Below are 15977 nucleotides of genomic sequence, written 5' to 3'. Positions count from 1 at the left end.
CAAAATATTGTCTAATTTTATTTAATTAAATTCACTCCTATATTTCAGCAGAAAAAATTGATCTAAAGAAGTCAGGTCAGGTCATAAAAATTTAATCAATAAAGTTAACCGATTCATTACTTGTTTTTAAAAACTTATGTAAAAAATTCATGGCATAAAAAAAATGTTTTATGACTAGAGAGCGGATTTCTAGGTTCAATGCTTTTTGTGAAAAATGTAAGCATTTCAAAACTGTTTTATATCTGTAACTATGATACAATTTGGAGCCATTTGACACATTTTTTTATGCTTATTTGCTTTTTTTTCAATTTTATGCATATTAAAACTTATATGCTTATTTAATGCTTTTTTCGACGAATATGAGTTTTAATGCATATTTTGTTCAAATGCCGGTCTTGTCGGGATGACAAATACTTGTTAGTTAGGCGTATCGTATCGTATGCATTTTACCTGGACTTGACCATTGAAGTACACTTACTCAAGACCCTTTCTGTGAATAGGTTCCGGTCGTTTGGGTAATAAAATTTTATTATAGGATTGGAAAAATACTCCATAGATTTTATGACTTTAAATACTTACTTCTGTTGATAATGAATTAAAGCTTTTAACCAGATGTTCTTTTTCGGCATTTTGCGGCAAGACCGTTGAAGATTTTTTAGAAAAAAGGATTATTGTACCCAACTACCTACCTTAAAATTTTTCTAATGGAAACTTTTAAGTAAATGAACCGTTTATTTCACAACCATCAGTCTATCGCATCTGTCGTAGTACAGTGTTATACGTGGTTCTCCCTTGTTACATGTTGAGTTCTTTTTGGTAATATTACTAATATTTTAAAAGAATGCCGAAAGTAAAATCGACGCCGGATGAGTGGATAACGGATTTTCCAGAATTAAAATTAGAAAACAACAAAATATTCTGCAGAGCTTGTGTGAAAATCGTAAGCCCACTAATTTTTTTTTTATCTATTTTCCTTTGTTAATCCTGTATATGTACGTTGTTTTAGATTCAAAGTGATAAAAAATATAACGTGACGCAACATGTCAGAACGACTCTTCATGTAGAAAGGAAGAAAATGTTTGAAGTTTCTAAAATTAAACAGCAGACCAAACATGAATCTGTTGCATCTACTTCCACAAAAGATGAGCAGTTTCAGTTTAATTTCGATTTATGTAAAATGATGATCCAGTCCAATATACCTTTAAAAAAATTTGAGAAAGGCCCTCTTCAAGAATTCCTTGAAAAACACTGCAATTGACATACTCCGGTTGAAAGTACTCTCCGAAAAAATTATGTAGGCCCAGTGTTTCAGCAAGTTTACAACGAAATTAAACATCGCATTGGAGATAATTATTTATGGTTCGCTGTCGATGAAACAACCGATAGTTGTGGAAGATACGTGGCAAGTTTAATTGTTGGAATCTTAAATGAAAATTTCCCTAGTCGAGGGTATGTAGTAAGTTTGAAAATGTTAGATAAAACAAATGGCAATACGATTACCAGATTTGTAAATGACAGTCTTACGTCACTATTTTTGCCAAATGTCGTACCGACGAATAAAATTTTATTGATGATCTCGGATGCAGCTCGTTATATGTTGAAAGCAGGGAATAATCTAAAAATATTGTACCCCAATTTAATTCACTCTATTTGCATTGCCCACGGTTTAAACAGAGTAGCTGAAGGAATACGTTTGCAGTTTCCTACTGTTAATAAATTAGTGGCAAATGGTAAAAAGATTTTTGTTAAAGCCCCACTAAGAGTGCAACATTTTAAGTAAAAATTTCCAAACACATCATTGCCCCCAGAGCCGATTATAACGAGGTGGTGAACATGGTTACAGGCCACATTTTATTATGACAAATATATCAAAGAATTTGAAGAAGTAGTTACGGAGTTTAGCGAAGATTCTTCTCAATCGATTAAAGATTGCATAAATATTTTGGAAAACAAAGATTTGCGACAAGATCTAGCTTTTCTAAGAAGCAATTATCAATTCGTATGTGAGGTAATAGAAAAGTTAGAAAAATCCAACATATTGTTGGTAGATGCCATAAACTTAGTGAAAGAATTTAAACAACAAGCAAACGCAGTAAGGGGTGATATTGGTACTAGAGTATCTCAAAAACTTGACAAAGTGTTAAATAAAAATGCAGGTTTCGGTGTTCTTTCCGACGTTGCTCGTGTTTTACAAGGCCAGAAGGTGGAAAATTTGGAGTTAGATTCAACATTAGTTGCAAAATTCAAATTTGCGCCAACAACGAGTGTGGATGTTGAACGCACATTCTCCAATTTTAAACACATTTTGAATGATCGGCGAAAAAATTTTACAGTGGACAACTTGGAACATATTACAATCATAAATTGTTTTAAAGAAAACTGAAATACGTGTGTAAAATATAAAATCTAGGATTATTGTAATCATATTTTATCCAAAGTTCCAAGAGGTGTTCTTCGATTTGTAATATGATTATGTTTTTAATGCTTTTTTGCTTAAAATAAAACTTTTTTATTGAAAATGTTGTGCTTATTTAAGCGCTTATTCTTAATTTTTTTGTGCTTATAAATCCGCTCTCTATTTATGACCCCTAGAGTACGAAAAAAAATAGGTCTCCTTTTTCCTCTGTTTATCTGTCTGTCGGTCTGTCTGTATACCGTTCGTGACGATTTTTGTTAGACATATAATCTTTTTATATATGTATTAGGCATATTGTGCAGATGCTAACCAAAATTTGGGATTTGTATATTGTTGTAACTTTCGACCAATTTTTTTCAGAATATTTTAGCTTCACAGGGTAGTCAATAGGATTATTATAATAGAACAAACCTAAGTAGGCCCACTGATCACTCATTTACAAACATTCATCTTATTGTCTAAAAAGTGAATCCTAAAATATCTACAATGATTTGCTTAAGATGGGGAGACACCTTAGCGTCTAAGTGTACTCGCTGCGCTCGTATAATAAAGGTGTGTTTTTTTAAGCCAAGAGATTTATTCCTGCAACAGAAAATAACGAACAACTTCGCCGAGACTCTTTCCTGTACATTTCTATGAGAATAAAATTTAAAAAAGAGGTTTAAAATGCGAGCGCAGCGAGCACGTTAAGGTATAATTTAAAAAAATCTCCACTGGTATTGGCGACAAGCTAAATTATCAAGAAAAATTTTGTTGTCAGTTAAAAATGTGAAGATTGCTTGCGATCACTATAATACCCCTTGGACTAAAACTTCCTGAAAGTGCTCGCTGCGCTCGCATTTTAGACGTTGATTTTAATTATTGTAATAATTGACCGTTCATTCGTGAATGGTTCTATAACACTAAATTAATTAAAAAGAGAATATTTAGAATGCAAGTGCAGCGAGCACATTTAGGTGTTTTCGATCGGTGTTCCTGGGAAGCTAAATTATTATTTATGACATAACTTAGCGTCTAAAAAATTTGAATCTTGAAAATGTTTGCGACCAGTAAAATTGGAGAGACCCCAGTAACCTGAAAGTGCTCGCTGCGCTCGCCCTTCTAACCTAGTTTTTTAAATTATCAAATAATGTAGTGAATTATTATTAAAAAAAAACCTGGACAGTTGCGCTGAGACTCTTTCCTGCTCATTTTTATGAGAATAAAGTTAAAAAAAAGGGTTAAAATACGACATAAATTAGTTTCTAACAAAAAGTGAATCTTGAAAATATTTGAGACCAATAAAATCGGAGAGACACTTGCAACCTGAAACTGCTCGCTGCGCTCGCCCTTCTGACAGTTTATTTTTAAATTAACAAATGTAGAGAATTATTGTTAGAAAAACCCTATACACTTTTGCTGAGACTCTTTCCTGCTCATTTCTATGATAATTAAGTTAAAAAAAGAGGGTTCAAATGCGAGCGCAGAGAGCACGTTCAGGAATAATTTAAAAAATTAATTATTGGTATTTCTGAGAAGCTAAATTATCAACAAAAATTTTGCTGCGCTCGCATTTTGGAGGTTGGTTTTTCAGAGTCATTTACTTTCATAGGAATCCCGAGAATTATTATAATAAAAACTAGATAGACGTGGGCGGGGCGGAGTTTAGCTTTTTTCTACAGTCTTATGATCAAGCAGCAGCCCCGCCCACTTACTTCATTTTAGTGACTACTCTCAATATTGTTCAGTCTTATTTTTGTTAAGCACTAGCCCCGCCCACCCGCCCCCTATTTTCTCACAAGCTGTCATTTCCCAAAATCAACCTTACATTGGCAGGTAAGATGCATTTTTCATTCTGAGCGGATACAATTAATCAGTGAAATAGAGGTGGGTGGGTGGGCGGGGTTAATTATATAACCTTCCGTAGAGTAGGAGTAGGAACTAATAAAACCAAGGGTATAAAAAACTAATAATAAAAGGCGGCAATTATAACTTGTTCTTGTACTATTTATTTAAGTGAGATTAACTTATTTCTGCAGTCTAATTAACAAGCAGTAGCCACGCCCACCTACTTCAATTTTAGCAACTACTCTTAATATTGTTCAGTCTTATCCGTGTAAGTACTAGCCCCGCCCAACCGCCCTCTATTTTCTCAAAAAGTGTAATCGGCCAAAATCAGTCTTATCTTAGTAAATGCTAACCCCGCTCACCCGCCCTTTTTCTAATATTATTTCTGTTCTGTATAAAATATATTTTTCATTTTGGACATATAAAAATAATCAGTGAAATAGGGATGGGGTGGGTGGGCGGGGCTAATTATACCGGGTGTCTGGAAAATGGCGGATTAACTCTCCGCTACGCTCTTAACAATCAATTGGTGAGTCTGGGAAAAACAGTAAAAAAAATCCTTCTTGCATTTTGGTGGAGTTATAATGATTTTAAAATTGGTTCTTTTGCTACGTTTAACAACTAAACAACTCATTTATTATCAGAATAACTAGTAGTAAAACATTTAGTTAATATTTTTCTGCCCCATGGCCATGTTAAATTACCATTTCAGCTAGAATGCACAAAGATATGGCTGTGTTGTTTTTGTAATAATTTGATAAAATTCCATTTGACAACAATGTTTGCCTGATATAAAGCGAAGGTGGATTTCAGTCAGCATCGTTACTAAGAAACCAGAAAGTAAGCGGGAGGTATTCACGCATTAGGTGTGTACAATGTTGCCAATTTTACGTTTATAAAATCACGTTTTATTTCGTTATCTACATTATAAAGAATTTTTTTATTATTTTTTTGGGACTCCCGAAACCCCCGTATATAACGTACTCCGCTATTTTCCAGACAGCCGGTATAATCGTCTGTAGAGTGAGAGTGGAAACTAATAGAGCCTAGGCTACAAAAAAAAAATAAATAAAAAAAAGCGGCAATTGTAACTTGTTTTGTACTATTTATTTAAGTAAGATTAACTATTTTCTGCAGTTTAATGAGCAAGCGGTAGGCCCACCTATCTAGTTTATTCTAGTAACAACTCTTATTAAAATTATTCGGTTTTTTCTTTGTAAGAACTAGCCCCTCCCACCCGCCCTCTATTTTCTCAAAAAGTGTTCAGCTGCCAAAATCAGTCTTATCTTAGCAAATGCTAGCCGCGCCCACCCGCCCTTTTTTTAATTTTATTTCTGTTCAGTTAAAACATATTTTTCATTTGAGCACATAAAAATAATCAGTGAAATAGAGATGGGGTGGGTGGGCGGGGTTAATTATGTAATCGTCTGTAGAGTGAGAGTGGAAACTAATAGAGCCTAGGCTATAAAAAAATAAAAAAAAATAGCGGCAATTGTAACTTTTTTGTATTATTTAAGTAAGATTAACTTTTTTCTACAATCTTATAAGCAAGCAGTAGGGCCGCCCACTTACTTGAATTTTAGTAACTAATCTTAACATTGTTCAGTCTTATCCTTGTAAATACTAGCCCCGCCCACCCACCCTCTATTTTCTCAAAAAGTGTCATCTGCCAAAATAACTCTTACCTTAGCAAAAGCTAGCCGCGTCCACCCTCCCTTTTCTTAATTTTATTTCTGTTCAGAATATAACATATTTTTCATTTTGCGCATATAAAAATAATCTATGAAATAGAGGTGGGGTGGGTGAGCGGGGTTAATTATTATGTAATCGTCTGTAGAGTGAGAGTGGAGACCAATAAAGCCTAGGCTAAAAAATAAATAAAATAAAAAAAAGCGGCAATTGTAATTTTTTTTATACTATTTATTTAAGTAAGATTAACTTTTTTCTACAGTCCTATAAGCTGGCAGTAGGCCCGCCCACCTACTTTAATTTTAGTAACTAATCTTAATATTGTTCAGTCTTATCCTTGTAAGCACTAGCCCTGCCCACCAGCCCTGTATTTTCTCAAAAAGTGTCATCTGCCAAAATAACTCTTATCTGAGCAAATGCTAACTCCATCTATCCACCTTTTTTCTAATTTTATTTCTGTTCAGTATAAGATATATTTTTCATTTTGGGCATATAAAAATAATCAGTGAAATAGGAATGGGGTGGGTGGGCGGGGCTAATTATATAATCTTCTCTACAGTGAGAGTGGAAACTAATAGAGCCCAGACTATAAAAAAAAATAAATAAAAAAAGTAACAATTGTAACTTTTTTTGTACTATTTATTTAAGTAAGATTAACTTTTTTCTACAGTCCTATAAATAACCAGTAGCCCCGCCCACCTACTTCAATTTTAGTAACTACTCTTAATATTGTTCAGTCTTATCCTTCTACGTACTAGCCCTGCCCACCCACCCTCTTTTTTCTCAAAAACTGTCATCTGCCAGTTTTATCTTAGCAAATGCCAGCCCCGCCTACCCGCCCTTTTCCTAATTTTATTTCTGTTCAGTATAAAATATATTTTTCGTATTGAGCATATAAAATTAATCAGTGAAATACAGATGGGGTGGGTGGGCGGGGCTAATTATTTAATCGTCTGTAGAGTGAGAGTGTAAACTAATAGAGCCTAGACTATAAAAAAATAAAATAAAAAAAGCGGCAACTGCAACTTTTTTTGTACTATTTATTTCAGTAAGATTAACTATTTTCTGCAGTTTAATGAACAAGCGGTAAGCCCGCCCATCTAGTTCATTCTAGTAACAACTCTCAATATTGTTCAGTCTTTTCTATGTGAGAATTAGCCCCGCCCACCCGCCCTCTATTTTCTCAAAAAGTGTTCAGCTGTCAAAATCAGTCTTATCTTAGCAAATGCTAGCCCCACCTTCCCTCATTTTTCCTAATTTTATTTCTGTTCACTATAAGATATATTTTTCATTTTGGCATATAAAAATATTCAGTGAAATAGGGATAGGGTGGGTGGGCGGGGCTAATTATATAATGGTCTGTAGAGTGAGAGTGGAAACAAATAGAGCCTAGGCTATAAAAAAATAAAAAAAAAATAGCGGCAATTGTAACTTTTTTGTATTATTTAAGTAAGATTAACTTTTTTCTACAATCTTATAAGCAAGCAGTAGGGCCGCCCACTTACTTGAATTTTAGTAACTAATCTTAACATTGTTCAGTCTTATCCTTGTAAATACTAGCCCCGCCCACCCACCCTCTATTTTCTCAAAAAGTGTTCAGCTGCCAAAATCAGTTTTATCTTAGCAAATGCTAGCCCCACTTACCCGCCCTTTTCCTAATTTTATTTCTGTTCATTATAAGATATATTTTTCATTTTGGGCATATAGAAATAATCAGTGAAATAGGGATGGGGTGGGTGGGTGGGTGGGGCTAATTATATAATCGTCTGTAGAGTGAGACTGGAAACTAATAGAACCAAGGCTATAAAAAATTAAAATAAAAAAAAAAGCGGCAATTGTAACTTTTTTGTACTATTTATTTAAGTAAGATTAACTATTTTCTGCAGTTTAATGAGCAAGGGATAGGCTCGCCCATCTAGTTCCTTCTAGTAACAACTCTTAATATTGTTCAGTCTTTTCTTTGTAAGAACTAGCCCCGCCCACCCGCCCTCTATTTTCTCAAAAAGTGTTCAGCTGCCAAAATTAGTCTTATCTTAGCAAATGCTAGTCCCACCTACCCACCCTTTTCCTAATTTTATTTCTGTTCAGTATAAGATATATTTTTTTTCATTTTGGGCATATAGAAATAATCGGTGAAATAGGGATGGGGTGGGTGGGCGGGGATAATTATATATTCGTCTGTAGAGTGAGAGTGGAAACTAATAGAACCAAGGGTATAAAAAAATAAAATAAAAAAAGCGGCAATTGTAACTTTTTTGTACTATTTATTTAAGTAAGATTAACTATTTTCTGCAGTTTAATGAGCAAGCGGTAGGTCCGCCCATCTAGTTCATGCTAATAACAATTCTTAATGTTGTTCAGTCTTTTCTTTGTAAAAACTAGCCCCGCCCACCTGCCCTCTATTTTCTCAAAAAGTGTTGAGCTGCCAAAATCAGTCTTATCTTTGCAAATGCTAGCCCCACCTACTCGCCCTTTTCCTAATTTTATTTCTGTTTAGTATAAGATATATTTTTCATTTTGGGCATATAAAAATAATCAGTGAAATAGGGATGGGGTGGGTGGGCGGGGCTAATTATATAATCATCTGTTGAGTGAGAGTGGAAACTAATAGAGCCTAGGCTACAAAAAAATAAAATAAAAAAGCGGCTATTGTAAATTTTTTTGTACTATTTATTTAAATAAGATTAACCATTTTCTGCAGTTTAATGAGCAAGCGTTTGGCCCACCCATCTAGTTTATTCTAGCAACAACTCTTAATATTGTTCAGTATTTTCTTTGTAAGAACTAGCCCCGCCCACCCGCCCCCTATTTTCTCAGAGATAAGCGTCATTTGCCAAAATAACTCTTATCTTAGCAAATGCTAGTCGCGCCCATCAGCCCTGTTCTTAATTTTATTTCTGTTTAGTATAAAATATTTTGAGCATACAAAATTAATCAGTGAAATAGAGGTGGGGTGGGTGGGCGGGGTTAATTATATAATCTTATAGAGTGAGAGTGGAAACCAATAAAGCCTTAGATATAGGTAATATAAAAACAATAGAAAAACAGCACTAAAGAATATGAGCACATAAATATTACACTGCAAACAAAAAACCATGGTCGCCAATGTAAGAAATTTAAGACCACGCCTTACGTATTTTGTTACTCTTCAAATAACAAACTTCGCTCGTTCCACCCCACTTTAATTTAAATAATCCAATATTCCCTCTCGGATGTATGTGCAGACGCGCAAACAGCTTCATCTTCGCACTGAAACACATCTCGAATTGGAAACACGTAAAACAAAAACCCACTTCTGCATGAGATGCAACCGACAATGCATTTCCACTCGTGCAATTCCAGTCTTTTAGCTCGACATGCCACCAGCAAATGCACGTACCAGAGACATCCAACAAACACAGTGTTTTGCGGTGTCGTATTTTTGTCTCCTCGGACCATTTTAATAAATTACCGAGCAACAGCATAATGAGTGCGGTTTCAGGACCAACCCTCGTACCTCTCCGTCACGTCACCCTCATGATTCTCATGAATATTAAACCCCCGCTCTGAATCCGGACCAACGCGCGTCTTAAAACTAGTTTACCCAGCAAATTAATTGATACCCACCTCATTATGTATAGTAACGAGAGGGTTAGGGACGACCTCCTTGTACCAGATGATCCACATAAGATTATTGAGCGCGAAGGAGATGAACAGCTGGATATGGATACGAATCCTTGTGCATTTCAACGTCCTGGAACGGGAGAGTGAACATTATTCAGGGTCGGTGGTGCGTCGACTGAGTTTATTTGTTGGAGAGGAGGGGCTTCCGGACAATATTGCCCAAGCTGTGATGCGTTTTTCCGAGATACATAATTTTATAAAGGGCGGAATCTAGGGCAAATGCATAAAAGAGTCAATATGTTCGGGTCACGTCTTAAGTTTCAAGTCTTCCGGAAAACCTTATGGGATTGTTTATTGCCTCCAGAACCTGCTCTGACAAGATTCGTTTATTGCTATTCAAAATTTTGTTGTGTAATTGTAAATTTAGATAAATATAACTCGTTTTTATCACCTATTTTGGCTTTTTTTGCCTAAAATCCGCTCTTTACTCATCAATTCTGGATGAGGGGTTTATGGAGTCGTCGACACCACTTCGGGTGTCTTAAGTGAAGGCCGGGCTTTAATTAATTCAGAAATTTAGTATGCTTGTGGTTGCGGATTATAGTGTGACCTTGGAAGAACTGGAATGTTTATCGAGCTGTTTACTCTTGCGGAAGTTTGCAAATCCTGGAGATTAAGGACAATCCGCCAAGTGAGGGGAGTAATGAAGTTAAGACAATGACGCTTAATTAATTCGGATGGGACGGTCCGGAATATCATAATTTTGGCACTAAACGGGAGACATTTATTTATTTAAACGATACGATTTTTTTTAATGCATTCCATATTTATGGACCACTCTTGTTTATAGTCGTAATAGAATAACTTCACTAAACTCAATTGACCACATCTATGCCGCAGCTACCACACCTGGTGTTTTATTTACTATCATATTTCCACATCTAGCCCCACAACTAAGAACTTTATTTTCGTTTAACACAGGCAATAAAGTCGTTCACGACCACTCCAACAAATAAAATAGAACGACGATTCCGCTTAAGTTAGTTCTACTTACCGGAAGGTGAAAAATATGGCGAGCGAAATAACTAGTGCCGCCAGCGATATCGAATATCCAATAACAAAGAGGTGATTTATGTGAGTTCTAAACTGAAAACGAAGCCGAATAATTTCGATAATAAAAGTGAAAGTGTCGTCTTACAGCTAAGTCTTCGTGATCCACGCACGTCGTGTAATTGGTCCAGACTTTTCCGGAAACCGGATGTGTAAACCAGGAGCCATTTTCTAAGCATACTTTAAACGCCAGTCGCCTGGAGTCAAATCCCATCCTTTTTGGACATGATTGATTCGCTGTGGTTCCGGAGAGGGTCTCCGGCCAGCACAGCTCCTCGTCGAAAATTTCCGGACAATATCCTGGAATTTATAAATATTTTTACCTGTAGATTGCGATAAGAGTGGCGGCCACAAAATGTGTACGAAATGGTTGTAGAACTCAAATCGTGCCACATTAAGTTAGTCAAAACAAACCGAAGTCCGAAAATATTTTCTGGGTGCTTAGAAAGCGAGTTTATTGAGGCGGAACCGATAGCAAAGGGATGAGATATTTTATTGTAGTTATTAGATGTAACAGAAAGCAGAGGCGCGAGTGGAGTGTTAATTTTGTTAAGACCGCAGCAGAATGGCGAATTCTGACGGGAATTTCTGCGTGGAATGAAAATGTTCAATTTAGACGAAAACATGTGCTTAATATCTTAAGCGTAGCCAAAGAATGCAAGTTGAACCGAGAAAATAATCACAAATGTTCGTGAACTTTTTGTTCAGAACAAAAGTATAGTGAAATTTAACAACAATACTTACAATATCTCGGAAACCAGCTGTAGTATCTAGTTTAGATTATTTTGGCTAATAGAGGTATCATTCCTACGTAAATACGATTTTTTTCAGAATTTTTGGCTATCCAGTTTTCCCGAAGTTGTGTGAAACCGTTCATAAGTCGTAACAAAAATGGTGCTATTGCTCTAATAAATCCAACTTTTGGGCTACTTTCCATAAGTGCAATTTTTCAATAGTTGGTTTCGTTGATTTCTAGATACAAAAGTTTTTTATGAACCGTCAAAATTAAATATGACAAATTTTCAGACATTCTAAAAATTTGATTTTAAAATCCAGTTTTTCGAAAACCGATTGCCGTATTTAGTTTAGGTGATTTTGCCTGATGAACGTATCATTCCTACACAGTCACGATTTTTTTCATAATTTTTGGCCACCCGGTTTTCCCGAAGTTGTGTTAAACAGTTCACAACAAAAATTCTACGATTGCTTCGGTATCTTCGAAGTTCGTCTGCAATCTTTGTGCGAGATAATAAACAGGCTGTTTTACGATAAACTTCATCTAAATCCATCTCGTAATATTTTTTTGTAGGTTTTTGGACTACTTTATCAAAAATTTAATTTTTCAGTAGATACGAAAAATGAAATTTTGATCTCTTCTGGAACATTTTCTTAAGTTGCTAGAGAGTTGCTTTTGTTGATTTCTACATACAAAAGTTTTAACGGTTTTATTTTTGCGATTTTTTTTCAGTTTTTCCTGAATTGTCAAAATTAAATATGAAAAATTTTGAAACATTTTAAAAATTTGACTTTGAAATCCAGTGTTTCGAAAACCGGCTGCCGTATCTAATTTAGGTCATTTTCCCTGCACAGACACGAAGTGTTAAACAGTTCATAACAAAAATGCTACGATTGCTCCGGGATTTTCGATGTTCGTTTACAATCTTGGTCCGATATCTTTTTGGACTGAACTGATCTAAAAACTTGTCCCAGTATTTTTTTAGATATTTGAGCTACTTCCCCAAAAACCTATTTTTTCAAATCGTTCGAAATATGAAATTTTTAATCGTTTTCAGCACAATTTCGAAAATTACCCAAAAAGTTGGTTTTGTTGATTTCGATATCCAAAAGTTTTTTATGGATTCATCCCTTCGATTCCTCAATTTTCTGATGTTTCAATGATACGATCTCTCAATTTTTGTCCTCTTCAGGGTGTTTAACTATTTGGATTTTTCAGTTTTTCAAATTTTGACGGTTCTAAATTTTCAGTTTTCCGATTTCTGAAGTATTTTTTTTTTATTTTCCCAATTTGTCGAGTTTCAAAAGTTTCGATCATTCACTTCTTCAATTCCTCAATTTTTCGACTTTTCAGGTTTTTGATTTTTCAATTTTTCGATTTCTCAAGTTTCCAATTTTTTTATTTCTCAGTTTTTTGGATATTTATTTCAGTTTTGGGATTTATCAATATTGCGAGTTTTAGAATTTTCGATTTTTGGACTGTTGGATTTTTTTGATTTCTCGATTTTTTCATTTTTGGATTTTCAGTTTTTCGTTAAACATTAGATGTTTCAATTTTTCGACTATTTTACATTTTCCGTTATTAAAATTCAAGGTTTTTCGATTTCTCGGTACGAAATATGGTTTTTTGATAATTTCTAAAAATTTCGATATTTCAATGGCCGATTCTAGAAAAACGGTTGCAGTTATCAAACAAACGAGACCGGAAGTGAGTTCCAGAGTTTGAAATCTACAAGAAAATGTATTTAGTTAAATTTCGAAAATGTCAAAAATTGGCCGAAATTTGAAGAGATCATTGAAAAAAATTTCACTTTTAAAAAGTTGTCTAAAAATTCTGAAAATGGTCAGGACACGTCAGGTCAGGACACGTCAATTATTTAATTTCTTAATTTTGGGATATTTCGTTCAATTTTGCAATTTTTTAGTTTTTCGGTTTTTCAATTTTTCATTTATTTTTCAATTTTTCGATATTTGAGTTCCGGATTTTTCAATTTTTCGACTTTTTACTTTTTGGATTTTCAATTTTCCGTTTTCTAAACTTTAGATTTTTCACTTTTTTGACTCTTTTATACTTGGATTTCTCAATTTTTTAACTTTTCGATATTTCATCTTTTCAGTTTTGTAGGTTTTTCGATTGCTCGAGTTTTCAGTTCTTCTATACTTCAATTTTTCAATTTTCGATTTCCCAGTTTTTCGATGTTTTGATTTTCCAAGTATCCGATTGTTCAATTTTTTGATTTTTAAATTTTAGATTTTCCACTTTTTATTTTTTTAATTTTTTTCATGTTTGGATTTCTCGATTTTACAATTTTTCGATATTTGAATTTTTCAATGTTTTAAATTTTAGATTTTTCGATTGCTCGATTTTTCAGTTCTTCAATATTCCTATTTTTAAATTTTTCGACTTTTTGATTTTTAGATTTCCCGGTTTTTAAGTTTTCGATTTCTCAATTTTTTCAACATTATTAGTTTTGGGAACTTTTCAATTTCTGTTTTTTTTTAATTTTTCGAATTTTAAAATTTTTATGTGATTTTTTGAAAATTTTTAAAAATTTCGATTTTTCAACGGCCAATTCTGGGAAAACGGTTGCAGTTATCAAAGAAACGAGGCCGGAAGTGAGTTCTAGAGCTCGAAATCTACAAGAAAATGTATTTAGTTAAGTTTCGAAAATGTTAAAAATTGGCCGAAATTTGAAGAAGGGGAGAGCATTGAAAAAAATTTCACTTTTAGAAAAGTTGTCTAAAAATTCTGAAACTGCTCAAGACAGGTCAAGGCAAGTCAATTTTTTAATATCCTAATTTTTGGATATTTCGTTCAGTTTTGTAATTTTTGAGTTTTTGAATTTTTCAATTTTTCTTTTATTTTTCAATTTTTGGATATTTGAGTTTGGGATTTTTTAGTATTTCGACTTTTCGATTTTTCGAGTACTGGATTTTTCAATTTTTCGACTTTTAATTTTTTGGATTTTATGTTTTCCATTTTTTAAACTTTAGATTTTTCAATTTTTCAACTTTTCGATATTTTCAGTATTTAAAATTATAGATTTTTCGATTTCTCGAGTTTTCGGTTCTACATTTCAATTTTTCAATTTTCGCAATTTTAAAATTTTCGATTTCCCAATTTTTCGATGTTTCGATTTTTCAAGTATCCTATTGCTCAATTTTTCGATTTTTAAATTTTAGATTTTCCAATTTTGTGATAATTGAATTTTTCAATGTTTCAAATTTTAGATTTTTTGATTTCTCGATGTTTCAGTAATCTAATAATCTTTCTATTTTTCAGTTTTTGATTTTTGAATTTTGCCATCTTGTTTTTTCGGTTTTTAAAATTTTACGACTTTTTGATTTTTAGATTTCCCGATTTTTAAGTTTTTGATTTCTCAATTTTTTCAATGTTATCAGTTTTGGGAACTTTTCAATTTCTGTTTTTTTTAATTTTTCGAATTTTAAAATTTTTGTTTCTTCGATAATTCAATTTTTCAATTTTTTGCTTCCTTTTTTACTCGATAATTATAGTTTCCTTTGAACAGAATTTGGTAGGAACATGATTGTAATTTCTTGTAAAGAAATAAGTATTTTGCAGTTAAGCTTCGTCCCCTTGGTTCACAGCGAATAAAAAAAATCATTACAATTGAGACAGGGTGGGTGGGCGGGGCATATAGTTGGTTTTTGTTTTTCTTAATGTAAGTAGTTTTTTCAATACAAGAAACTTAAAACGTGTTAAAAATGGTAAATTTTGCAGGGAAATATGGATTTTGCGATTATGCTAAAAATTTTCCCGCATCTCCAAAATGAAATGTGACGAAATTTGAAATATTTTAAAAATACGACTTGAAAATCCAGTACATATTTCGAAAACCAGCTATCATATCCATTTTAGATGATTTTGTCTGATAGACATATTATTGTTGGGAAAACACCATTTTTTTCATAATTTTTATACATACAGTTTTCCCAAAGTTGTGTTAAACAGTTCATAACAAAAATCCGACGATTGCTTCAGGATTTTCGAAGTTCGTTTGCAATCTCCGTCCGATATGTTTTTAGACTAAACTCATCTAAATCCTTGTCGTAGTATTTTTTGTATATTTTTAGGTACGAAATATGAAATTTTTAATCGATTTCCGAAGATTTTCGAAAATTTTTCAAAAAGCTTGTTTTGTTGATTTCGATACCCAAAAGTTTTTTATGGCTTCATTCCTTCGAAAATTCCTTCAGTTGTTCCCGAATCTCCAAAACGAAATATGACGAAATTTGTAATATTTTATAATTTTGTCTTTAGAATCTAGTATTTTGAGAACCTGCTTCCGTATATAGTTTAGACGATTTTGCCTAATAGACAAATCATTTTCTGCGAAAACACGATTTATTTTCATAATTTTATCCATACAGTTTTCCCTAAGTTGTGTTAAACAGTTCATAACCAAAATCCTACGATTGCTCCGGAATTTTCGATGTTCATTTGCAGTCTTGGTGCGGTATTGTTTTGGATTAAACTGATCTAAATACTTGTCCCAATATTTTTCGTAGATATTTGAGCTACTTCTCCAAAAACTCATTTTTTCAATAGGTACGAAATATGAAATTTTTAATCGTT

The 15977-nt window shown here is 33.4% G+C and overlaps 1 protein-coding gene across 3 annotated transcripts in view; it reads right to left on the bottom strand.

Annotated features, from left to right (window-relative positions):
- The window catches only part of LOC135133798 (calcitonin gene-related peptide type 1 receptor), a 171788-nt gene that overhangs the window by 58077 nt on the left and 97734 nt on the right, over positions 1–15977 (bottom strand). For all 3 annotated transcript variants that reach the window (XM_064062319.1, XM_064062318.1, XM_064062320.1), the window contains exons 3-5: positions 10734–10945; positions 10590–10681; positions 9539–9665 (exon numbers count right to left, since the gene is read on the bottom strand). In XM_064062319.1, the coding sequence (XP_063918389.1) occupies positions 9539–9665; positions 10590–10681; positions 10734–10945 (431 nt within the window). The remainder of the gene's footprint in view (positions 1–9538; positions 9666–10589; positions 10682–10733; positions 10946–15977) is intronic.

This window comes from Zophobas morio, unplaced genomic scaffold, assembly GCF_036711695.1.
Source record: "Zophobas morio isolate AGI-343-1 ecotype UQ-CSIRO unplaced genomic scaffold, CSIRO_AGI_Zmor_V1 ptg000022l, whole genome shotgun sequence".
NCBI lineage: Eukaryota > Metazoa > Arthropoda > Insecta > Coleoptera > Tenebrionidae > Zophobas > Zophobas morio.
This window is presented reverse-complemented; position numbering and strand designations above follow the sequence as displayed.